The sequence below is a fragment of the Protopterus annectens genome, chromosome 6.part1 (genome assembly GCF_019279795.1).
Source record: "Protopterus annectens isolate FY-2018-M chromosome 6.part1, PAN1.0, whole genome shotgun sequence".
In the NCBI taxonomy this organism is placed as follows: Eukaryota; Metazoa; Chordata; order Ceratodontiformes; family Protopteridae; genus Protopterus; species Protopterus annectens.
Genome location: NC_056738.1, coordinates 169,939,743 through 169,967,156, shown reverse-complemented (window position 1 = coordinate 169,967,156; position 27,414 = coordinate 169,939,743). Strand labels below are relative to the sequence as shown.

General features: G+C 38.4%; 1 protein-coding gene across 1 annotated transcript in view; it reads right to left on the bottom strand.

The window, feature by feature from the left end:
* CSRNP3 (cysteine and serine rich nuclear protein 3) overlaps positions 1-27,414 on the bottom strand; it is a 605,683-nt gene that overhangs the window by 75,655 nt on the left and 502,614 nt on the right. Inside the window, exon 3 of the mRNA XM_044075605.1 lies at positions 3,649-3,908. Within this exon, the coding sequence (XP_043931540.1) occupies positions 3,649-3,908 (260 nt within the window). The remainder of the gene's footprint in view (positions 1-3,648; positions 3,909-27,414) is intronic.

Here is a 27,414-nt window from a genome sequence, read left to right as displayed (position 1 = left end):
AGGATATATTTTGCTAAGCTACATGAGTATCATATGACGGATGGAGAGATAAAACAGAAGAGTGAATGAATAAAGAGAGGGAAGGGGAAGTGAAATGAAGATAAGCGAACATAGGAAGTGACATTAGACAGTCTTAAGAATTAAAGAATTAGAAATTTCAAGAAAGAATAGAATAGAGATATCTCAGGTGGACAAACAGTGTCAGCTCCATGTTCCAGAGACATGTGATTTTAGTAAGACTTTAAAGTGATGTGGATTTTTGATTTCATGGATAGGTGGCACAGTGTTAGTAGTGCAACAGTTAGCACACTAGTATTTGGTGCTGTAATACCAGAAAGGTGTGTGGTCTTTTCTCATTAGAGGTGATTAGAATGTTGACAATACTGAATGAGTAGTCCTTTAGTTGAGTCTTTACAGCAAGGTCCCATTTCCATAAGTTGGTTGTAGCTCGGATGGATGTAAAAGATACCATGGTACCTATCAAAAAGAGTAGGGGAAAGCTCCCAATACCCAGGCCAAATTTCCCCTAATAATAGAAAATATCACTTCCTATGTCAAAAAGCCCACTAACCTAGTGGAACTAACTCAGTCAACAAAGGAAAAATAAATACATAAATAAATAATGTATTTAGAAAAGTATTAGGAGTGGTGAGCATTGAGATATAAGTTGTTTGTTGGAATCAGAAATGTAGTTAGATATTCAGGCTTTTGTGCCAGTCCCCAATCTGAAGCTCCCCGACTGTGAGGTGATGAAAAAAAAATGCTCTTCTTTTCTTTTAAACTGTAGTAAACTGCTTGCTACATTTTAGTAAACAGCTACTGCAGTTTATGCCTTACAAAGAGCACTAAAGTGCTTAAGTTTTAAAAAAAAAACAACTTATCTCCTTTTTAAACTGCAGCAAACTGCTTGCTACAATGCATAAATCAGCTGCTATAGTTTATGCAATACCTGGAGCTTTAAAGTGCTTCAGATTAAAAAAAAATCTTTCCTTTTTAAACTGTAGCAAAGTGTTACATACAGTTTAGCAAGCAGCTGCTTTAGATTATGCCACTTAAGAAGTGCTAAGTGCTTTAGTTTTAATTATAAATGTAGTACCAACATTTAAATGCTGGCATTTTACTGCACTGAAGACTGACAGGCATCTGGTTATCATACCTCCTAGTACTTTACACCTAAGGCAGCTAGCTCCACCCTTTGCCTCACCCTTGTGACACTGTTGGTTGTAATAATACGTCAGGAATTAATTAGGATCTGGCTGTGGGAAGAGGAAAGTACCATGTCATGAGGGAAGCCAGAGATGGGCATTTTTTTTAGATATGTTGGATATTTTGGGCTAGCTTACAGTTGAGTGAGTTTTAGGAAGATGGATTATTCAAGACAGTTAAGTTACATGATTGTAATGCAATGATGGATGTAAATGGGTGAATTAGTAAAAAATTTAGCAATCTTATTATAGGTCTGTTCAAGTTTAGTTAACTGGGCTGATTGTAGTTTAGTGACTGTAGTGGCTGCATGTGATAAAGTAGGTTGAAAGAGGACATATGCTATCCAGTTCCTAATGGAGTCTGTCAGTAAGGGTATAACCCTAATGGAGTCTGTCAGTAAGGGTTTAACTCTGAATATGAAGTCTGGTCTCTCAGTTTTTCTTTTCCTTTGGTCAACATGAAGATTGAATTTTAGGTATTCATCGAATGTTGGCATGTGATATGGTTTCTTGTTGTTGATGTTGTTGACTTGACATTAGACTAGTTAGTTATGTCTTATTGGCATATTTTGGAGGTGAACAGCATGACTTATTTTTTTGGTATTAAGGACTATGTTGGAGTCTTTGATCCAAGTTTCTATTGAAGTGAAGGAGTGTTGGATATTAGACTGCAAATCTTGAAATGGATTGGCAGGAGAAATAATTATGGAGTCATCAGTGTAAAGAATAATGGAAGAGTTTCTTGAGTATAAGGGCAAACCATTAATGAAAATATTAAATGTTCCCTGTGGAACCACCAGCAAGGTAACACAGGTGGATGTAGCTGTTGCCATTTGAGACTTTGTGACCAAATGAGAGGTAGAAGGTAAACTTTGTGAGAAAGAAGGGGAGAAGCCTATATCTGAGAGTCTGTGGAGGAGTTTATTGTGAGCAATTATATTAAATTTTTTACATAATTCAAGAAGTATGGTAGAAACTAATTTCTTGTTGTCTATGTGGTGAAATTATATATATTTTTAAATTTTTCATTTACTGGCAAGGTTAATTTATTAGTAAGCTATTTTGTGAAGCCCTTAAGCAATGTCGAGATACATGTGCATGTTTTTCTTTACATAAATTGATGCAACTAAAACCTGGCAAGTGAATTGATGAGCCTTTGTGGAACATCTGGCTAGTTCATGTAGAAGTCATTTCTGTAAAAAAGAAGTAAGCAAATGTTTTATTTAAATAGCAAAGTCAATTTCACTAAGTAAAAATAGGCTGATATCAGAAATTGCATCATGTTTAAACATTGTGATATAGTAAGGCCACATGTCTTCCTGCTGCAGTATGAATACTTTTAACTGTACTTATTTCTATACATTTCTATAATACTAATTATACTTGTGATCCTTTTCCTTGGCCTGATCACATGAATGTGTATGTATTAGTGGAGAAGTGTTTCTCTTATGATTTAACGTTACTTTTCTTTCATGACATTAACTCAGCTATTGATCCTTTTCAATGCATATCCATGAGAATGTGTATGTTCGAGGAGGAGTGTATATCTTATGATCTCATTGACATGTTTTTTTTTCTTTCATGACATTAAATTGGTTATTTAATGTTAGAAATAGAGATGTAATGAATGCAGAACTGAACAGATCAAGTAGAACTGAAATGAACCCAAGATTTGTAAGTGCCAATAAATAGGATTTAAAAACACAAATTACTTAGTGAGGAAAACACAGTGTCCATTTCTTTTCACTCTCTGAACAGTTAATTAGTTACTGATAGCTGCAACATCAATGCATTTAAAAAACAAAACAAGAGTAAGTGAACAGTGAATTATGTGGTAATGTTCTCATGATGTACCCATTCTATTACAATTTGTGTTAGTTGATTTCACACTAATACGTAATTATAATACTTCAACCCCAGGGCAGAACTTTTTCATTTTGCAGAATACAGACCATGAAAAAGTCATAGCTGTAATGATGTATGGGTTTGAGTTATGACTTGATGAATCACTAATGAGGCAAAAGATATGGCACTGTTTATGGATATACGACCCAGATTTTAGGACATGATAGCCTTGCATCTTTAACCTAAAAACAGCAGCAAATAAGTCAGCCTAACCAGAGCTGAGAAGTTAAGCAAGCATTGTATGTTATAGTCCATATAGTTCAACAAAATAAAAATAGGAAAAATCTCTTCAATTAAATGTTTACCATCATTGGTACTTTTTTACTATGTAACCATAATTTTTTTATTTTTAGAAAATTTCACTGTGATCACTATCATTTTCAGAACGTGTTACTAATCATAAGGTGACTTGTCCAACATGTCACTTTCATCAACCTAAATCCCACTGTGGCAATTGTGCATTTATTGTCAGTTGTTAAAGATTCTCCATAACAGTGATGTAACGTACTGTATAATATCCATTCAGACAAGTTATTACCTTTAATTTTAACAAATTTAGCTTTTCTTCTTTTAGGTGATCTCTCAACAATTTCCTGTGTAATCGCTCTTGTTCAAGGGCAAATTCCCCAAGTGTATATTGTCGTATGGAGCTGTGATGATTTGACATACCCAATGTGCTTCCTCCCTGGCTGGGAACGCTAGTGAATCCCTGTCTTCTGGTGAAATAGTAAACCGTGACATAATCAAAGCGAACATTCTTGGTCCTTATCCGTTTTTCCCTTTTTAGAATGGATGATGCTGGAAAGGAAAAACAACATTATCAATTAAAAACTCCCAATGTACTGTGATGCGATTTTAAGTATGGAAACACTACTTTGGCAAGGTGGCTGCTTTGTTTTGTTTCAGAGAAGACAGATTGCCTAATGCATAATTTCAGACATCACTGATAGTTCAGTAACTGACTTAAAAAGGCAATACCTGCAGGAAATAAATACAGAAGACAAGGGGAGAGTTTTCCTCATAATGTTAGTCTACTAAATAATTATGACATACATTACAAAATGATAATTATATAAACATACTGTTGTTTCTATCATTATATATTTAAACTAAAGTAATAAATGAGTGTTGAGTCAATACACAATATCTGTAAATACATAAATAGCTGCTTTTTTTGTTTATCCATGACAGGTGACACATGAATTATAGAGTAACATGAGACTGTTAGTTGTGTTTAAAAATTTAAAAAAAGTATGAGGATGATTGACGATAGGTCTGAAAAGAAAAAAGAAAAAAAACACACTTGTAGTGAGCTCAGAAGTTCCTTCAGTGCTTAAAGTTTTATAGCAGTCAATTCATTCACTGAGCGTGCACATATTAACTACTGTTGCTATGAGTGTTTTTAGCCACTATTTGCAAACTCAGTTTCTTTTCTATAAGAATCATGCTTAAATATCTAAAAATATGAGATTCAATAACGTCATTTAGTAAAAAAACTCAGTCTTAAATTCATCGTGGATGTGACTCTTTCAGCCTATCATTGCTTCATTGCCAATGACCTTTGATTGCTTCAGTGCCAGTGACCTCTGATGTTCGGCGTACTACAGCTGAAAGGCAGCTTTTACATTCTGTATAGGACACTGCTTCTTTTCCCTATCATTTTCTTGTTATTAGTGTTCTTGCAGTTGTAACATTTTAAATAAAACAGATAGCAAGACCATAGTGATAATTACAGTATAAACCATTAGTAGTGACTGTAACATGTCACTGTTCCTTTAAATTATTACAACATTTTCTGCATCGCAATATCACAATGAAACATAATTGTACAGCAAGATTTCTTTCACTATGCCACAACTGCAAAAGTAAAAACTACAAACTGGCAGCACATCACGTTAGGTCTGCGTCTTTGTTATTTGGCATCATTATCAAATATTACATGTTATGAAAACTGAAGAAGTTCTTCATATTGCAACACAATGCAGGCAGAGCCCTCAGTAAATTTTCTCTTCAGGACAGACTATATTAAAATTAGAAAATGTGTCTCTGTAACTTAAAATTTTACTTACTACATACAAAGCTGGGAAAAAAATGAGAAAGTACAATGAGATACATCTCTACATGGTATCTTGGTATCTGAATAATCTGTATGTAATCTATGTTCCCCATCTAGCTGGGTTTGCTACATATTGCATAGATTTACCTGAATATTTCTGTAATTACAGCATTTTCTTATCATGTCAACCTACTGGAATTATCTAATTCTGATATTATAAGGCTGCTGGGTTACCAAGCACCTTTATTTTGTTCTAGTCAGTTAGCATTTAGCTTTTTTAGCATACCTCTCAACTGCTATGAATTTGGCCCCCATATTTAATGTTGCTTCTCCTAGACTTATTGGTGTTCTTCATAAAGTCAGACCTGTTCATGGGTACATACCTTATAAAATAAACAATAATTAAGCTTATACAAAGATACCCTATCACAAACTACTCAGAGCTTAGCATATGAACATTTTCTGTTGAGAAAAAAATAAAAATCTGCTCTACTTTCTGACCCTGTGCTATGATTTTATAAAGGATATTGCTATGACTTTTAAGAGGTATGTTTTTATCTTGACACAAATTTAGTAATTTCCTTAATTTTGTGGATGTTTTGCATGTTTAATTATGTTTAATGCAGTTGCATGGCTCACATTTTAAAAATTATGACATCTGGAGGTACCTTTACTTTGGAATAGAGCTTGTGTCGCCTTTCTCAAGCAAGATGACCCAAACATCATCATCATCTTCATCATCAGCTGATAAGTAATGTTATATTACTGTAAGCAAATATTCAAAAGTCCCCTAGACTATTTAAAAGCAATAACAACTAATTACAAAGCTTACAAACTGAGATGCACATCATGACTCCAAGTAAAACAAAGTCCTACAGCAGAAAATCAACAAAAAATTATCCAGCTCAGAAATCTAACAATCAAAAAATTATCAGATTGCACAAAAACAGCTTCCTACAAAGAGAACAGTCTTTTTAAAACAATCAGAAACATTTCTGGAAAATTGTGAACTGCATTTTTTGACTATTGCATCCAAAGTACACTATCCAAGCTGACTTCATCACTGCAACATAAGGTCCACTACTTCCAGAAGATTTTCTCAAAGGATTCCTCTTCCTTCCACTGTTCCATCAATCCTAATACCTATACCGCTATTCAGAACCATCTTCATACACTATCCCTTTCTACTTCAAAACACCTCTGTGAAAGACATTACAAAAACATTTGATCAAATCCCCTTGGATGTGCCCCTCCCTATGGGCCAGATGTACTTTTGCCTAGATTCTTGATTCTCCTGGTTCTAAGAAACATGTCATTCCCTCACTCTTACACATCTAGAACCAATGCCTCTCCAAAATTATAATGCCAAAAGTCAAAGTCAAAGGCACCAAAGACTTTAAACCTATTTCAGTGCTACCAACACTAAAGAAATGCTAAAACTATGTATTTTTTTCACAGATCAGTGAATGCATTACAAATGATAGTATCCTCTGTCCTCAACAGCACAGATTTTGGTTCAGCCTGTCATGAAAGGAGATACTGCCAGCACAGTTATATCTAATTTTGTAAATAATTATATGCCATTTGTGGATATCAACATGACTGATATATGATACTTGTGTTACAACAGTTTTAGAATTGTGTGGCATATGTATATCAAATTTGTCTGTACAGACATATGTGTTAGAAAGGTATTTTATAAAGTGCTTGTGCTTGAAATGTAACTACAGTGTGCCCCTGCTGGAGGAGAACAAAAATGTACATGCACTATTGTAACTGTTTAAATGTATATATTTTAATAGTGGAAACTGGAATACAGGTGGTTAACTAAAGAAACATAGCTGAAATTAAATTACTTTATAGGCTAGGCCAGAGACAAAATGTCTGTACTTAGTAGCTTTCTCTATTGTCTCTAGGGTGGACTAATTGCTAGTCTTGAAATGTGGAGGAATGTAATTGTTTCATGACTTCCAGCATCTGCCAAAGATCTGAGTTCTATGTATTTTCATATTTAGATGCTAATTACTGCCACCTTCCAACAGTGGGGGCTTCACCTGGGATAGAGTCAGATGACAAGTAATTATATCATTCTGCAAGCTATCCCAGGAGTAATATTTGCAATATTAATTTGAGAACTCTCTGAGATAGAGTGTATTCTGTATTCGGTCTTGGACCTGACAAGAACCATTCACCACATTTGCCTTGCTCTGATAAGTAAGTTTCTAGGGAACATTATAATTCTCTTGGATATAGTCAGGAATATAGCAAAGCTTAATTTACATTTTTTTCTTTATTTATTTGAGACTGCCCTGCAATGTTGTTTTAAATATTCCTGCGATTTTGAACTCTGATGTCACTGTGCATATATACTGAGTATTTTCTTGTTCTTATATTATTTATTATTAAATATATTTAAACCTTTCATTGTGGCTGATATGTGTAGAGATATTTAAGTTCTGAGAGTACTTGCATATTTATTTGGTGACACTGTGTGGGCCACTCCTAATAGCCTTGCTCTTGGTCAAACTACCATTTGCATTAATATTAATGTTATGCAGTGAGATTGGATACCCTTTGTTAAAGGCCTTAACATAGCTGATAAGGAGTTGGCTGGTGGCAGGGATAACTACCTTATAGTCTGGACAAAAGGGGGCATAGTTAGTAAACTTGTGGCAGCCTTTTCCAGGGGTGTGTGTGTGTGTGTGTGTATGTGTGTGTGTGTCTGTGTGTGTGTGTGTGTGTGTGTGTGTGTGTGTGTGTGTGTGTGAATCAAACCTTAAAGAGTGTGTATGCGCCAGCTACTTGGGCAGAAGCACGAAGCACTGGTTGGACAGAGAGGGTGCCGGAGTTCTTGGCTTGGCCATTCAGCTGAGATCTCAACTCTATAGCTGTGCCAGTGGGGAGTCTTACTGGGGACCAGGAGAAAGAGGGAGAAACTAGCCCCAGACTGACTGTGGTCTCTGTGTGGTCTTAAGGGAAATTGCACTTAATACAAAGAGCTGCATCTGGAAATACTGTGTGTGCACCTGTTATCCTCTCAGTGCACATTCCCCACTGGTGTCAGTGGTGAAGATTAAGGTTCCTTGATTTCTGGTCCAGTGGTGGGTCATCACAAAGCCATCGTGCCATGACTCTCCTCTATATACTTATCAATGACATATTACACAGTATAGATAAAAGCCTCCTTATAGGCACTGTCTTTATAGATCTAATCAAAGCCTTTCACCTTGTTGATGATAAAATGCTTCTTAACACTCTACTAAATATTGACTTCCTTCTCTGGGTCAAAAGCTTCCTCGCCCATGGACATTTCAAAGTTCAAATAGTAAATTCCTCCTCAGCCTTGTCCCCACTTTTCAAAGATATTCCACAATGATTTGCCCCATCACAACCACTGTTCTTATTCTATATCAGCAATCACTCAGCATACCATCCACAAAGCCTTACTTATCCTTCATGGCATTGCCATCTGCAGGGTCAATACCTCCTATTCCACCATCAAAAAAGAGATTCAGAAGTACCTTAATTCACTGTTACACTGACACACTCTTAAAAAACTCATACTTAACAGCAATAAAACAAAATTCTTACTGTTTGGAACAAGAGAGAAAACTTTCTTTATTCCTAGGACCCTGCACCACATTCTGCTATAACAAAGAGCATACTCCACATTTTAAATGCCATAGCAGCTAGCTCAAGACCCATTCCTCAACTTTTAATTCAATTATATTGAAACAAAAACACTAAATATTAACAGTCTTTTCTGGTCAGAAAAGGTACCACACTTCCTTTCTCTCAAAGGCAGAATGGCTATTGGTAAAGGAGTTCTACTTACCCAATTGGAGTACAACATCTGCATTATTGCCAAAACATCCAAAATAAAAATTAGTCTGCACTTCAAACCACATCAAATGAAATAAGCAGATTTACCACATTGGCCCCCCACACAGAGCACCACTGTTCAATTTTAGCAAAGGCAAAGTGATTTCAAATAAATGAAAGATATCCTCTTCTACTAGCATTCCTATCCCACAAATGCATCCATTTAGAAACCTTATTTTTTCACTAGCACATTCAAAAAAGGAACTTCTCCTTACAGCCTTAGATCTCAAACCTCTCTCTCTAACTTTCTCACTAAATAAACTTTACTTGTAAACCAAAGCTTCTCAATAATGGCCCAACACATGTGGCAGTTGCTCTTTACTTACTTGAGATCCATCATCCCATCTATGACATTAGACACACTAAAAAAAAAATATCTTTAAGGAAGCAACCTGTAAGTGCTTCAAACTCCAAGTAATCATGTAACAATTAAGCCAACTCAACCTCTTCCAGATCTTCTGCACATCACTATACTTCTTAAATCTTTTCTGCTAACAATTAACTATTTCAATCCCCTCCCCAATTTCTTTATTCCATTAATTTAGCATCCTTATGTAGACATTAACCCCTTCATACACCTTCTTTGTACATTCTTCTACTATCCATTCCTCTTTGCAGTCCTCCTTCCCATTCTCTTCCCTTCACCTCACCTCCAGTCTTCAACAACGTTGCCCCTTCTCCTTTGTTCTTTCACACTTTTGTCTTATCCATCCTTTTGGGAATGCTGTTAATACTGTAAATATCAAAATACTAACAATTGTGATCATGTACTCAAACTGATCTTCATTTATTATTACTAAGTTGAAAAAGTTTGCTGTACATGTTATTTATTATTGTTTGTCTCATTTCTGTATCATTTTCTACTTGTTTATGATGTATTTCATGTCTCCCATACTGAAATTGAAATTATTCATTCTAGATCAAGGTTCTACACTGGTTAACATAAACATAAAAGCATGAAATAGTTTGCTTGGATATTATCACTGAGAAAACAAAATTTCATAATATACTCCTTTTACTTCCTCCATTCCATGGAGTTATGGAGATAAAATCATTTCAATGGTAACAGTTTTCTAAGAGATAACTAATGAGCAGAGCACAGAAGAAATTAAAACCATTTAAAACTCTGACGGCTATAACATATAAACATATAAACACACACACACACACACACACACACACACACACACACACACACACGCACACACACACACACATATCTATGTATGCATGTACATATGTATGTATCTATCTATCCCATCAAACTTTGCTTTCTTTGAAGTCCACATTATTGAGACCATAATCTTAAAATATGGATTTATTGAAGAAAGACAAAAAATGTGTTTTAGCAGGGGGTAAGCCTCCCCTTCTCTGAACCCCACATCCCCTCTAACTACTCTGAGAGCACGCAGTACGTTCCATCTCATATACATTCTTCTTGAAATACAGTTTGTTCAGTAGCACGGAGTCATGCAAAATGCATTTGAAAAGAATGCCTTTCTACATCCTGTGTCTGTGTGGGTGTGTGTGTGTCCTGAACACAAAAAATGCATGGACATCCCAACCCACACCTGAGCAGTACCTCCATAGTAGCTCTATATAAGTTGCTGGTTTAGTTGTTGTTGTTGTTGTGTCTTTCGGCTTTTCCCGGTTAGGGGTCGCCACAGCGGAACTCCGGTCCACTAATGATTGGCAGTAGATTTTTATGTGCCGAGTTGCCGGCCCTGACACACAACCTTCAACGAAGGTATGCCCATTCATGCATGTCTCCACACAGGAGACGCTCTAGCTGAGAATCGAACAGGACAATGTTTTACTGTGAGGCAACAACGCTACCGCAGCACCACCACCGCAGTTAAGTTGCTGGTTTAGTAGTCCTCATAAACAGAAATGCCATCAGAATTGGACAGTTGTGCACCTTGGCACTTTTATCAAACAAACAAATAAATAAGCAGGTGTGTGTGTGTGTGTGTGTGTGTGTGTGTGTGTGTGTGTGTGTGTGTGCGCTTGTGTGCACGTGTGTGCATATGTTTGTGTGTGTCTGTGTACCAGTTTTTTGGGTGTATGTCTGTGTGTATTTTGTGTACAAGAAATTCCTCGGAAAGAATCAAAAAGTAATCACATTTTCCAAATGCGTAATGTTTCTGTAAAAAATTGCTTCTTGAAGCAGACTGTGTATTATATCTTGAGCATAAAAAGTTAGAACATCTTAAATGGTTTAAAGTCATACCTTAACTCATTAACAGCAGCAGTGCTGATCCGTGATCATGCCTACAGCACTAATTGTGTGGGTTGTGTTGTCCCATTTAAGCTGACAGTACTTGAAGAGCAGCGCACACACAGTATATTTGTTGTTCTATGATTTAATTGCAGTACAGAATATGCTGCATTCTGAGACCTGATTAAGCATGTTAAATCTGAGAAAAATGCTTTAGCTGAATAAGAAATGCAAGAAGCTGCTTTATTTATTTAGTTAAAAGGATTTTCTAACATTTAATTCTTCTTTTCAGTCTAAGCAATTGCTGTGTAGCCTGCCTGTACTCAGGAATGTGTCACTGAATAACTGATTACTAGTAGGCATTAAAAAGTTAAGGAGCTCTTGTCTTCCTAGTCCCTAAGCTACACTTCCGTGAAGATGCTAGAAGTGCTCAGGGTGTGCTGCAGAACTACAATACCGGCTCCATAGTTTCTGAACATCTTCCAGTGATTGAGGGAATCCCCCATGCTATCAGACTTTAACAGGGCCATCAGACGCTAACCTGGCATATCACAACATCACTTGAGTTTTAATAGTTAACTGATTGCACTTTTTCATCTACATTGTTTTCACCTTACAGTACTAGACAGTTTCATCTGTGAATTGCTTTATTTATTATTTATTTTTTATGGGTGTTTTTAACTTTAATGGTGCTTGGATGCAGGCACGTTATTCAACTGACCTTGAACAGCTTTAATAGTAATGCAAACTTCAAGAAAACATCAGCAGAAACAAAAGCGGCATGAATTTTCTGCAGCTAGAATCTTCAAGATGCATTATACAGAGATTTGCAGAGCTCCAGATCATGATGCATCAGTGAATATTATCCACTGAATGCTCAAGTCACTATAGTCACTCACTTTCTTTTGTAATGTACTCCCTATGTAGCTGCAATTTCATTACAGAAAAAAAAAATTGGTTCTGCATAATCCTTTGACAATATTTAAACTTCATGCTTTTTTCAATGTATTTTAAACTTTCAACATCACTTCAACGTAATTTTCTAAGACAGTTTGGATAAACTACTATAGCTTCAGTGAAACCAGAACATATTCTTGCTCTTTCTGGGAAAAAAGTTTCATGCCATGTAGCAGGCTGTATTCATAGTCGATTGTGCAAGTATGATTGGGTTATCCCTGATGATTATGAATGAACATAGCAAAGATGAGATTCATAGAGGTCATTTACACTAATACAAAAGGCTTTAAAAATAATGAGATCCAAAGGAGAAATGTTGTAAAGTGGACCATGTACGCACAAGTACTTCCCTAATGCACAAATAAATAATTCCCCCCAGCAACCCTTTCAGGAATATATCCATGTATTCACAAGTGCCAAAAATGAAACATTTCCCCAAAAAAGCCTTCAGTAAAATGTCCAGGTATGCACAAGCACTAAAATGAAACATCTACCCAAGAGACACCTTCAGTAATATGTCCAGGTATACAGAAGCATGAAAATGAAACATTTACCCGAGTGACCCCTTCAGTAAAATGTCCAGGTATGCAGCGTGTGCCAAAATAAATCCTTTACCAAACCAATCTCCACCTTGCATCTCTGTAGGCTCATGGAACAGTGTTACTTATCATCACAAATTCAGGGCTATTTACATGCCTAGTATGCTAATTATCTCATTATACATTCATGACTATGAAGTGTATTCTTATGCAAATGTTTATTGCCCCTTATCAGTGTATTAGCTGCCCCTTATCGCTTATGAGTTAAGCAAGTTATGCTTTTGCAATAGGTGGGCACGTTTGTAACAACTCCTTTGCATTTCTGTATGGATGTTGAAAGTCTAGGATTTGCATATCCATGTAGCTCTGCTCTTTGTGAATTACTGCTATAAACATGCAAAGCTCCGGACTATGAATACTGGCCACAATCTTTTTAGCAAGAGAGGGGATGCTAAATGTAAGTCAGCTGTAGAGAGGCATATGTGACAGTTCTATGAAGCATGATCCTTCTGTCACATCAGGCAGAGGCAAGGGCTCCTCATTGTCTTCAGTTATCATAGTCACAGGTAAGTTTTTCTCATATTCAGTTTCAACATATATATCATGTGCTTCCAGTAGCAAATCTGAGACCCTATGCAATGCTAAGTAAAACATCTTCCTCGTTTTCAGGTTCACATACTGGTAAAGTCTCTATGAATTTTGTTGTGATTGACATATCTCCTCATAGACAACCCATGACCATTCATACTTCTCACCCTGTCAGTGCAAGAAATCTGGACAAAGCCAAAAATAATCAGGGGGACAAAGGCACAAAAATTGGGACAGATTTTAAATATTGCTCCTATAAACTTAACAAATTATAGAATAACAGGTTTTGCATTATTATGTATTTTCAGAAGGATATCAGAGGAAGTCTGAAACTCAAATATATGTCATTCTGTAGTATTATTTAGTGACATCAATCCTCAATGATTTGCCAGAAAGCATCAAATTTTATAAGGGACAGACCAAAAATATGAGGCAAAAATCTGGATTTTCTGCGAAAATGTGGACAGTTGATAGGTATGTGACCATTGTCCATGGCATATGACACAGGCTCCAATAAACTCTCAATATATGGAGGAATCCATTTAAGACTATAACTGCAGTACCTCATGAGTGTGTGACCTAATTTTCAGGTGCAACACTTCTCTGTTTTGTGTGTTTCTGAGTCTACTGTCTTCTCTGGGTTTTCCTTTCATACCTGGTTAAAGTAGATAAAATGTGGATACCATTCGTTAAAAATTTCTACTGGAGACAAATTTCTCATCATCTTAAGGATTTGAGGATTATATTCTGTACTGAACACAAACTGTGACAGTCTTGCTTCTGCAGTCTCACCTTTCATTTCTGTCATCTCTTCCCTCAAGTAGTGTTTAACAGCCTCTGCCAGGCTTCATCTTATGTAATAAATGTCACAGTATTTAGATGATGATTTCCATTTCTCTTCATAAAGTCTGCAAATTCTATACTGGTGAAAAAAAGGTCCATTACCAGACAATAATATTTATGGAATACACTGAGCTAAACTGCCTAAGCATTTTTCAATGGTTGTATGAGAAGCATCTGAATGTATGGTATATATATCTACCCACATCTAACAGGCATTTTTTAAAACTGAAAACATTTTTTAATGGATGGTCGGCATAGTCCGAATGCAGTCTAGTTACGTCTTTTCAGACAATTCTTTTTCTTCTTCAGCAGTCCCCATGGGATATGATTTCACAATGCATACCAAAGTACCCACAGTTCTCCTTTTTTCTTCATTTATTTCCTTTTCATTAGGCTGATGCAAACACTGAAATTATTTATATATTATAGACCTAGTTTCCAAAACAAATGTATTCTTTCTAGTACATAAAAAGTCAAAATACTTTTAATGATTAAACAGCTTTAATAATTAATTGGAACTTCAAGAGTACAGCGGCAGTAGCAAATGCAGTGAGCATAACTCGGTAGCTAGAGAGTTCTAGACACACAGAAATGATGCAGGGCTCAGAACCAACTTCACTTTAAAACTAATTACATGTACTTCAGAGAGTTCTAAAACATACTGTACCTGCAAGATTTAATCAGTGAGTACCCAAACTACTACACAGTAAGTCTGAAAGGCGTCTGGCAGCAAACACACATAATATGAACAGCTGACTAGTAATAATATCTCATTCACAACTCAACCAGCAGTTAATGAAATGGGAATATGCAGTATGCAATCACAAAATTCAAGACTGTTCATAAAATTATATATATATTATTTAGGTCAATGACATCATAACTGAAGAGAAGATTTCATTGGAACAAGCATAATTAAAAAACATTCAATTTAGTCAAGATCAGCAGTGCAGAAGACATTTAAATATATGTTTAAATAATAGTAGACAAAATAGAATGCAATAAAGCTGTATTGTACACAATTTCACATACATACATTTTATAATTATTAAGAAAACAATTTTAAAATGATAATCATTTCTGAGCTTGGCTGGTTTTTATATAACATCCAGTACAACCAGGCAAAATCAAAGTTTACCAGTAGATGGAGGCAAAGGGCAAAATATTGATCTATTTTTCAACTTAGGCTTTAATTCTAAGGCCTCTTCAAAACTGCTTTTGTAAGGCTTCACTGCATAGAATCAACAGCATTCTCTCCTGTTTAGTATGTTATCCGGATCACCTTCTCTTTTGCCGTAAGATAACTTGACTTGTCAGTGCCAACAAATGGGAACTGACAGCCCAACATTTTTTTAGATACCTGTAGAAAACATATATTTCCATGTTTTCAGTCTTATTCTTTTTCTAAACAGATGATTAAGCTTACCTACACAACAGCTAATATATTTATGTACTGCATTCCAGCTTTATAACTGATATAAAATATTTAACTGTTTTACTATTCCATCTATCATAAATGTCCTTTTTTGTAAGTATTTATATAACAAGCAATGTCCACAGAAAATAACCTTTTGGTGTTAGTGTAGAATGGCACAAAATACACTGAACCGACTGATATAGCCAACATCCTTGCAGACCGGTTCAGTGCAAACTTCACCCTGTTCTCACCGCCAAAAGGGCCCATAACTATACCAGAAGAATGTAGTGCCCCTGAAATCACAGACACTCAGGTTAAAACAGCCCTCTCCAAAGCCAAAAACACAGCATCAATGGGATCGGACGGTGTCCCAGGCTGCGTCCTACACAAGCTCAAAGATGAACTAAACCCTCACCTAAACACACTGCTTATACTCAGCCTCTCCACAGGCTACGTGCCCACAAAGTGGAGCACAGCAACGGTTATTCCGCTCCACAAAGGTGGAGCCGCAACGGACCCCGGGAACTATCGCCCTATAAGCCTGACTAGCTTGGTCTGTAAAGTTATGGAGGGCATCATCATGGATCTCATTAACAGATATTGGGAACCTCCAAACACTGGACCCTACCCAGTTCGGCTTTGTTAAGGGCAGACCATGCCTCCTAAGCCTGGTGGACTTCTTTGAGACAGTTACCAAGGCTATAAATGAGGGAAAGGTGGTCCACACAGCCTACCTAGACCTCACGAAGGCCTTCAAAACCATTCCCCACTCAGGTATTATAGACAAGGTCACCAGCCTGAAAATAAACCTGCATGTCATGAGATGGGTTGCCAAATGGCTCATGGACAGAACCCACATGGTAAGAGTTGCGGGAGCTAGGTCTGACTCTAAACCTGTTACAAGTGGCATTCCCCAGGGCTCAGTCCTAGGACCCCTCCTGTTTGGCATATACTTCTCAGAGGTACAGGCAAGCACAGGAGGACTATGGCTGACCAAGTTTGCAGACGACTGCAAACTAGGGTCTATAATTGACTCTCTGGCTGACACAGACATCCTCCAAAAGGGTCTCACTGAGACAGATAAATGGTGTCAAAACCATGGCCTCAGGCTAAATGCCAAAAAGTACATAAGCATCCCCTTTGGAAAAAGCAAAGTACCCACAAACTACCATACAGGTGGTAGCCCCCTAAATACAGAAGACATAATAAGGGATCTGGGGACCCAAGTAGATAGTAACCTCTCCTTTGATAATCACATTGCCAAAGTGGTTAGAAAGTCCTTCTATGTGGCAACCTAATCACAAAAGGGTTTGCATCCAGATCAAAAGAGGTAATTGGGCCCCTCTACGCATCACTCATCAGACCCATCATAGAGTACAATGCCCCATTTGGGATGTACCTTACAAAACACCTGCAACAAATGGAAAGACCACAGAAGTACCTCATCAAGAGGATCACTGGCCTCAAGCAGATGCCCTATGCAGCTCGACTGAAGAAACTCCAGCTGTACTCGGTTGCATACTGCCTACTCAGAGGTGATCTCTGCCTGACATACAAGGCCATGTCCAACCCAGAATTGATGGACATGCTCCACCTAAAGAAAACCATATCCCCTTGAGCCACACACTCCAGAGATCTAAACTTCAACACACCAATAAATAGGACATGTTGGAGGGATAGATTCCTGTCCCAGAGACTTCCCATGCTCTGGAATAAGATTCCAATCTACATTAGGCAGAGCTCCTCGCTAACCCTCTTCAAGAGAAACCTTGATGAGTGGATGGGAAATAGAAAGTTTACCTCAGAGACCACTTCAATGGGTCTGCTGGACAGAGGCACAGGGAACTAATCTAAGGGGGTGGCGAAAGCCAACACATTCCGGCTAGGCTTATGCCTTCAGCCAGATAGCCTAGTTTCTACCTATGAACCTATGAATGTATCATTTATTTATTTATTTGGATTTGTTTACCAGGAAAGTCCACTGGGCCAAAGTGATCCCAATGTCAGTAGAGGCCTGGAGAGAAAATCTCCACATAAAGATATACATACAATCAGAATTTACAATCAAAATTTACAATCAGCATTTACAGACATAGTTAAATAGACAATGCATTTCTTAGGTAACAAAAAAGTGCAAAGACACAATTAAGCATAGGTAGATGCTCAATATTGGAAGTCAACAGTAAGCATAATATACGCAGATAAGTATGCTTTTGAGGTGTCTCAGCTAGGTTTACTAAGAGACAGTTGTAGTAATATATATATATATATATATATATATATATATATATATATATATATATATATATATATATATATATATTTAATCTGCAAAGTTTAGCATAAGAATGAGAGTGTCTGAGTATCTATGGGTACATATGTTAGTAGTATGGCTTAGGAGAAGTCCTTGATAACATTCCTTTAGTTGCACATATCAGGGGTCAGAACAGTGTGAGTTGAAAGGTGCCCTAGATTTGTGTTAGGGATTCAGGATTACAGAGGTTGATTGCTGGAGCATGAGCAGTGCCATTGAGTTGAGAGATGTATACGTAGGGACTCTTTGAAAGAGGAATCATTGCTAGTGGTCCTGATTGATGATGGGAGTGCATTCCAGAGTTTGCCAACAGAAAAGGAGTAGAGCAATTAGCCAGGAGGAAGTTTTGGTTTTCCTACTAGCAAGAAAAATTGATTTTTAGACCTGAGAGGTCTATTTGGTTGATAAAGAATTAGCATAGAGGTAAGGGCTGGGCAGTCTGATAGTTTATAGATAATTTTGTGTGCTGTAGTTAACTGTAAGTATGTGAAGCAGTGTGGGAGTTCAAGCCAATTCAGTTAGTGTAGTGAGGAACAGTGTTGGGAGCAATATTTTGCATTAGTTACAAACTCAGCAATTTTATCATAACAGGTCTCAATTTTTGTTTTCAGAGAGGACTGTATATTGATAAGGAGGGGAGCGCTATTAAAGAGAGAAGGTAGAAGAAATGCTGAGGCAAAGGTTTAGTTTGTATAGTGGTTAAGAAAATGTTTATGTCTGTAAAGGGTGTCCAATTTTTGATGATTTTTTTAACATTGTTGTGAAATAATTTTACTGGTCTTTTTCCTGTATTATGATGCTGTACAAATATATCACAAAACGTTTTAGCATTTTTATAGGTAAACCAAATATTATTCCCAACTTATATTTCAGCATGTTATTTAAATGTAAGATATGAGAATACTTAGTTAAAAACTCTTTAACTATTTGAATGTTCCACACAAATTTTATTACTAATCTAACTTCACTTGATAATCACTTTATTTTCATCCACATTTCTGATTCATAACATAAATATTTAATATATATTTTTCTAAATCTGTTTCAGAAATAGCTTCTGTGTAAAAATGAGACTTTACTCCCCATGTTTTCTGTTAAATAAGTATCTGTTAAACATATACATTTTTAAATTAAAAATAGTAACTTTGATAAGTTGGAAGTTACCAGGAATGATTAGAGTGACAACTTTGGTAAGATAAATAAATATATATCCAGATAACAAGTATTTATAGAATTCAAAAATTATTTCCAGGTGGATGCCTTTCCTCTCTGAATCATAAAGATATTCAAATATTGATGCCATAATTTCAAGCAGGTCAGGCAAGAATGGATTTCAGGGAATGTAATTATAGCAATCTGACACTTGGGGGACGGGGTAATCAGAAACAAATAGTGAATTGTGTTAAGTGAAATAGTGTGGTATGCTGTATGTGTTGATGGTTGATGTACAGGGAGGGGATGTAGAATAATAGTGCTGGCTATAAAACAGCATGGTATGTATCACATGTTAATGACCACAAAATGAAAGGCTAATGAGTGTCAATATCCTAATGAAAGACAATTTAAGCAAATTAAATCAAATATCGTAACAAATTCAGAAATGTATAAAATTACTGAGATGAGTCATATGGATCCCCATGTTTCTTTACTTTTTTCCTCTATCCCCTCCTCCTCCCTGGGGTCCTTCAGAGCTTTTGCAATCTCCCATATGTAAAGAATACTGCAACACTGAATAGAAGGACATGGAATAGTTGTGTAAAATCTTACCATAACCATGGATGTCATTCTCTTCTATGTTGCAGTATTCTGTGCCACCTGCCTTCCCCCCTACAACTTGTTCTCTCCTAGGATGATTACCTTTTTGTTTGGCTTTTGGACTCTTGCTCCTCATGGGCTAACTTTTTCTGAGGATGGTATGTGTGGACGTCCCTTTTATGGCTGATGTTGTCAGTACCTGTGTGCAACATCCCATGTACTGGCAGTGGCTATAAGCTTTTGAATGCTGGCTGGATGTCAGGTCAATGGGTGGACTACAACCCATATGTAAAGAATACTGCAACACTGAATAGAAGGACATCTACTAATCAAGAGACATGAACCTTGCTTGTAACATAAATAGGATATGTGGAAGGACAAGTATGTGTCTCAGAGAATTCCCCTCCTCTGGAACAGGCTTCTCATCCATGTGAAGCAAAGTTCTTCCTTAATCCTATTCAAATGTATCCTAGACCAGTGGATGGGAAATTGGAACTTCACCCTAGGTCTAGTACCTATGTCTCTAATGAACAGAGGCCTCTGTGAATCATATCATAGTTTAGATATACCCCCTAACATAACCTTTAAGGCTCAGAAAACTTGTGGGATACATTTGGGATACATGGATAGACTTATAAAGGCCCCAGAGGTCATTAGCATAGTATACACATATGAAGCCATGCTGAAATACTACATGGAAGAAGACATGGTACTGAAGGAAAGTACCATGACACAGTACTGAATGGAAGAATCAGTATTGAAGGAAAGTACTATGCCACAATACTGCATGGAAGAAGAAGCAGCACTGAAGGAAAGTGTTGTGCCACATTACGGCATGAAAGAATCTGTATTATAGGAAAGCACCATGTTATAATAATGAATGGAAGAATCACTATACCATGTTGTAATACTGCATGGAAGAATCAGTAGTGAAGGAAGTTACCATGCCACAGTACTGAAGGAAAGTACCATGCCACAATAATGAATGGAAGAAGAAGAAGCACTACTGGAGGAAAGTACCATGTCACAATACTGTGTGAAAGAAAAAGCAGTACTGGAGGAAAGTACCATGTCACAATACTGTGTAGAAGAAAAAGCAGTACTGAATGAAAGTGTCATGCAACGATACTGCATGGATGAATCAGTACTGAAGGAAGTTACCATGCCACAATACTGCATGGAAGAAGAAGAAGCAGTACTGGAGGAAAGTACCATGTCACAATACCGTGTGGAAGAAAAAGCAGTACTGGAGGAAAATACCATGTCACAATACTGTGTGGATGATTCAGTACTGAAGGAAAGTACTGTGTCACAATACTGCATGGAAGAATCGGTACTGAAGGAAGTTACTATGCCACAATACTGCATGGAAGAAGAAGCATACTGATGGAAGGTGCCATGTCACAGTAATGAATGGAAGAAACAGTATTGAAGGAAAGTACCATGTTCTAATACTGCATGGAAAAATCAGTAGTGAAGGAAGTTACCATGCCACAATACTGCATGGAAGAAGAAGCATACTGAAGGAAGGTACCATGTCACAGTAATGAATGGAAGAAACAATATTGAAGGAAAGTACCATGTTATAATACTGCATGAAAAAATCAGTACTGAAGGACAGTACCATGCCACAATTCTGCACAGAAGAAAACAAGTAGCACTGAAAAAAGTACCACATTACAATACAGCATGGCAGAAGAAGTGGTACTGAGGGAAAGTATCATGCCACAATACTGCAGTATTGCAGGAAGGCACCATGCCACAATACTGTGTGGAAGAAGAAGCAGTACTGAATGAAAGTGCCATGCCACAATACTGCATGGAAGAGTCAGTATTGAAGGAAAGTACCATACTACAATACTGCTAGGAGGAAGAAGAACAAGCAATACTGACAGAAAGTACCATGCCAGAATACTGCATGGAAGAAGAAGCAGTACTGAAGGAAAAGGTTATTAAGAGAGTACAACAGAAACAGGGATGACTACAGCACATTTGTTCTGCACTTCCTTTGCTGCAGTGGGATGTCCTGCAGGAGTCATGTGACTGTAAAACCTCCTTTGTTTAAAGAGGCGTTTCTGAATCTGAATACCAGGATGGAGGTAGAGTGATGTGCTTGCCTATATATTCAGCTTGTGGAGAATAAAGCAGGAAAATGTTATGAACTGGTACATGAGCAAATGTTCATGCTGTCGGGGCTTTGACACTCCCAAAAGGAATCACAGAACTAATGTTGCCATTACATAGGAATTTGGGCTTGAGAAACCCATAACAAAAGAAAAAAAGGTAAATACAATCATGCAGTATCCATTATCATCAACAACCCCCTTTTCCCTTTTTCTACGTGCATGTTGTGTCAACCGTTACCATATCTCTGGATTCAGTACCAGTCTGGTACTTTCTTTGGCACTCATGCTTGACTGTCGCAGGTTTTTGTCTCCCACAATCCATCCATCTTTTTGCTGGATGCCCTTGTTTCCTCATGACTTCTTCCTGCCTACCTGTCTCAAATCTTATTCACTAGATTGCCTTCTGCTTTTCTACACATATGTCTGCCCCACCATAATCTGTTCTCCTTGACCTTTTCTGTAATTGGAGCTACTTTAGCTTCTGCTCTGATGTCCTCATTTCCTCATCTGTCCTACAGTTTGCATCGTACCATCCATTGCTGGTACTTCATCAAATTCACTTCTAGGTTCCCGAACTGCCCTGGTTTCTGTACCATACAGTAGCACTGCTTACACCACAATTTTGTACATCTTACTGTTCAGCTTCTTTAGAATTCGTTTGTCATACAGTACCCCTGACAATCTGCACCAGCTGTCTGCAACTCACTTTGATTCTAACTTTGATCTCCTCATTCAGACTTAATTTTCCTCAACTATCCCTCCTAGGTATTTGAAGCTGTTAACCTCACATTGTTCTGATTTCTCTAATTTGTTGCCATAGGTTCATAGGTAGGGACTAGGCTATTGGCCCAAGGGCCTAAGTAAGACTAGCCAACAAGGTTCCCTGGCTTATGCCACCCAAGAAAGTTATTTTCCTCTGCCCCTGTTGAGCAAAGCCTCAGAAATGATCCCCAGGGTGTATTTCCTATTTCCCATCAACTCATCAAGATTTTTCTTGAAGAGTGCTAATGAGGAACTTTGCTTGACATAGATGGGTAGCTTGTTCCAGAGTATGGGAAGTCTCTGGGACAGGAATCTATCCCTCCAGCATGTCCTGTTTATTGTGGTGACAAGGTTTAGGTCCCTAGAGTGTATAGCTCAGAGGGATGATTTCTTTAGGTGCAGCATGTCCAACAGCTCTGGGTTTGGCATAGCTTTATATGTAAGGCAGAGATCACCTCAGAGTAGACGATATGCTACGGAGTAAAGCTGGAGTTTTTTTGAGACAGTCAGTGTAGGACATCTGTTTGAAGCCAGTAATCCTCTTTGTGAGGTACTTCTGTGGCCTTTCCAGCTACTGCAGATGTCTTTCGGGGTACCTTCCAAAAGGGGCATTGTACTCTATAGTGGGTCTAATAAGTATCAAGTACAGGGGAAAAAATGACCTCTTTTTTCCTGGCTGAGAACCCTTTTGTGATGAGGTGTGCCATGTAGAGGGATTTCCTGACTACTGTGGCAATGTGATTATCAAAGGAGAGACTACTATCCACCTGGGTCCAAAGTTCTCTTATCACACATTCGGCATTAAGTAGACTGCCGCCTATATGGTAGTTCACGGGTACAGAGTTTTTACCAAAGGGGATGACAATGCACTTTTTGGCATTGAGCTTGAGGCCATGGCTCTGACACCAGGCATCTGTCTCAGTGAGGCCCTTTTGTAGGATGCCCACATCATTTGGAGACTCTACTATGGCTCCTAGTTTGCAGTCATCTGTGAACTCCATTAGCCAAAGGCCTTCTCTGTTAGCCTGTACTTCAGAGAAGTAGATACCAAACAGGAGAGATCCTAGGATTGAACCCTGTGGTACTCCACTTGTCACTGGTTTGAAGTCAGATTTGGAGTCTGCAACTTTTACAGTATTGGTTCTGTCAGTGAGCCAGTTGGCAACCCATCTTGTAATGTAAGGATTTATACCTAGTTTAGTGAGTTTATCTATAATTCCAGAATGGGGGATGGTGTCAAAAGCCTTGGCGAGGTCAAGATAGGCTGTGTGAACCACCTTACCCTCGTCTACAGCTTTGGTGACTGCCTCAAAGAAGTCAATCAGGTTCAGGAGGCATGATTTGCCTTTCACAAACCTGAACTGAGTGGGGTCCAGAGTTTGGAGGTTACCAGTATCTTTGTTTATGAGTTCCACGATGATACGTTCCATGGCCTTACAGACCAGGCTTGTCAGGCAAATAGGGTTATAGTTCCCAGGATCAGTGGTGGCTCCCCCTTTGGGGAGTGGGATAACTGTTGCTGTGCACCATTCAATGAGCACAAAGCCTGATGTGAGGCTATGATTGAACATGGTGCTTAGGTGGGGAGCCAGTTCGTTCTGAAGTTCGTGTAAAACGCAGCCTGGGTTGTTGTCCGGTCCCATGGATGCTGTGTTTTTGGCTTTAGAGAGTTCAGCTTTTACCTGCGTAGTTGTGATTACAGGGAATCTGCATTCTTTCTGTATAGATATGTGACCTTTATTGGGTAGGGGGGTGGGGGCTAAAGTTAGCGCTAAACCTATCTGCCAGGATGTTGGCAATATCAGTTGGTTCTGTAATTTTCATGCCATTGTGCTGTAACCCAGAGCAGATCTGGGTGTTGCCACTGAGATTCCTGACATAGCTATAGAATGCTTGGTGGTTGTCCTTAGATTCAGTGGTGATTTTGTTTTCATAGCTAGCTTTGGAGGATTTTATAAGGGATCTTAGCTTTTTACTGAGGCTGACCAGGGAGCTCCTCCACTCATGGGATTTAACTCTCTTTTGCAATAATTTCTTCCTTCTGTTGTAGAATTTGTTTATGGCAGGAGACCACCGGATTGGCTTCCTTTTTTGGAGGATAACGTCTTGGTTCTGTTTGGGATAGTATGATCCATGCACTCATGTAAGTGCTTATAGAGTGCATTTGTGTAGGATTCACCAGTCATAACTGTATTGTCCATCTGCATGGGTGTCATGAAGTTTGTCACTTCTGTTTTAAGAAGCATGAAGTTGGCTTTGGAGAAATGTTTTACTGTGGCTTCCTTAATGAGGGGTGGAATGTGGATATCTAGGGTGATTAGCTTATGGTCAGATCTAACCAACGAGGAATTGGCTTCAGGTGTGGAACACCGGTCACTCATGTTGGTAATGACTAGGTCTAGGATATTGTTGCCTCTGCTGGGGGTGTGGATAAGTTGATCCAGGGTATTGGAATTTATGAATTCCAGAAAGCGTTGAGGAAAAAAGTTGGTACATGAGTAGTTTTACCAGTTAATGGTGGGGTAGTTGAAATCACATATTTTTAGGGTGTTTGGTTGAACCCTAATATTATCCAGTATATCAAGAAAAGAGGGGTGAGAATCCTGGGGCATGGTGGGGGATCTGTAGCAAGATACAATTTGGATTGCGGTTTTGCCCAGAGTTAGTTGCACTTGGATAACCTCGGATGCATTATGTTGAGCAACTAGCCTGGAGGTGTGGATATCCTTAATGAATATGGACACACCTCCACCTTTGGTCTTCCAGTCCAGGTTAGATGGCCGAAAAGTATGGTTTGAGTTATAGCCTGGTAATGCAGGTGTGCACTCTGGAGCCTTGAACCAGGTCTCAGTCACTGCACAGATATCAATATTCTCCATTGTAAGGAGTGCCTTCAGGGAGTGCATTTTGAGATTTAGACTTCCAGCATTGAGTAGCATTACCCTCAGTTTTTGCTTGCCTGTTCCTGTTATGGTGGTGAATTTGTCATTTGAACCTTGTCTAAAAAGGCACTATAGGGGTGGCAAGAGCCTTAGCCAGTATCTGGAATCCCAGGGGTGACAGGTGCAGGCCATCTCTGGCAAAGCATCATGGTCTGTCAACCATGTTGTCCAAGGCAGACAGATACTGGATCCCCTTAGAATGACACTACTCAGGGAGGTACATCTCAGGTCATTCACACCAACATGGACAATGAAAGAGTCATATTTGTACTTGTTGTCGACTGATCTGAGTGCATGGGTTATGTGATAGATCCTGGCACCTGACAGGCAGCTGACAGTAACCTTCTCCTTGTTTAGTGCGGTGAGTGGGACATCAGTGTGCCTGACTATAGAATCACCTATGACTAGTGTGTTGGGTACGTTGTTTTGCCTTATGGGCTGTGGTTGACTGGCACACTGAGTCTGTGGGCTGTGTCATTTGGGTTGTGTTGGAGGTGGAGGTTGATTGCATTTCTGCTTTGGGAGGTCTCTGTTGCTTGAGCAGATTATTACTGAGAGCCTCCGCGAATGTTTTTGTGTTTCTATATATGGATTTTGGTGGTGTAGGTTTAGTGGGTCTATGTGATTAGTGTGGTGTGGTGCAAGTGTTTACCTTCTCCTCTTGACTGTAAAGTTCAGTCTTGGATGGAGAGAGCTTTACCTTCAGCTTGGCTAGATAAGTGCATCTCTCACAGGTTGTAGTGTTGGGTGGTATGAGGAAAGGATTGTTTGTTTACATGAGGCAATTGCTACATTGCCCCAAGATGCCCAGATTCATAAGATAGACAGGAGGGAACACTGGGAGCTGACCCTTGCACATGCCTGAATAAAAAACTATTTTCCTCTAAGCAAGTGAGGAAAGTGAGTACAAGAGCTGTTTTTCTCTAAGCAAGTGAGGACAGTAAGTACAAAAACTGTTTTCCTCTAGGTAATGAGGAAGGTTAAGTGCTGTAGTAATTTGTAGCTTATTTAGTGCTTACAACAAGTTCTGAACAGGTGCTGATCACGAATAAGCAAATTCAAGTGCTAAAACCAAGAATCTGTATCTGAAGTAGACTAGTTACAGGAAAGAAACAAGTGAAAATGTGGCTTTTAAATCAGAAGGTTGAGAGAGATGGAAAAATTGCCCAAACGGCCAATAACTACAATTTCTGGGGCAGAAACCACTCCTTATGTGGTTTATAGGTTACCTAGTGCTTACCACTCCCACTGATAAGCTAGAAGGCTTCCCTCCAATACAGAAAGGCTTGGGGGGCTTAGGAGCTTACAAACAGTCCTGGATACAGCAAATCTGTATCTGGACTAGACTAGTTACAGGAAAGGGTGGAAACAAGTGCAAATGTGGGCTTTTAAATCAAAGCTGAGAGAGATGGAAAAGCTGCCTAAACAGCCAGTAACTACAATTTCTGGGCCAGAACCACTCCTTATGTGGTAGATAGGTTACCTAGTGCTTACCACTCCCACTGATAAGCTAGAAGGCTTCCCTCCTTACAACTGTCTTATCTGTACTCAGTTTATCCCATATTCTTTTAGTTTTGCATTCCATTCTCCTATTCTTTGCTGAATTTTTTGCTTAGAGTCTAACTGTAATGCCACATTGTCTGTATACAGCAACTTTGTTGATGTGTCCCCTCCAACCTATTTTCTGAAGTAGTCTATCACCAGCATGAACATCAGTGGGCTCAGAGCTGAACCCTGATACACACTCACTCCCAATGGGAATCCCCCTGTTTGACTGAACACTGTTCATGCATGAGTCATTGGGTCCTTTTACATAGCCTGCACTAATTCTACCAATGTTTCTGGAACTTTGAACCATCACATGCTTCCCATATCAGTTTTCTTGGAAGCTTGCCATATGCTTTC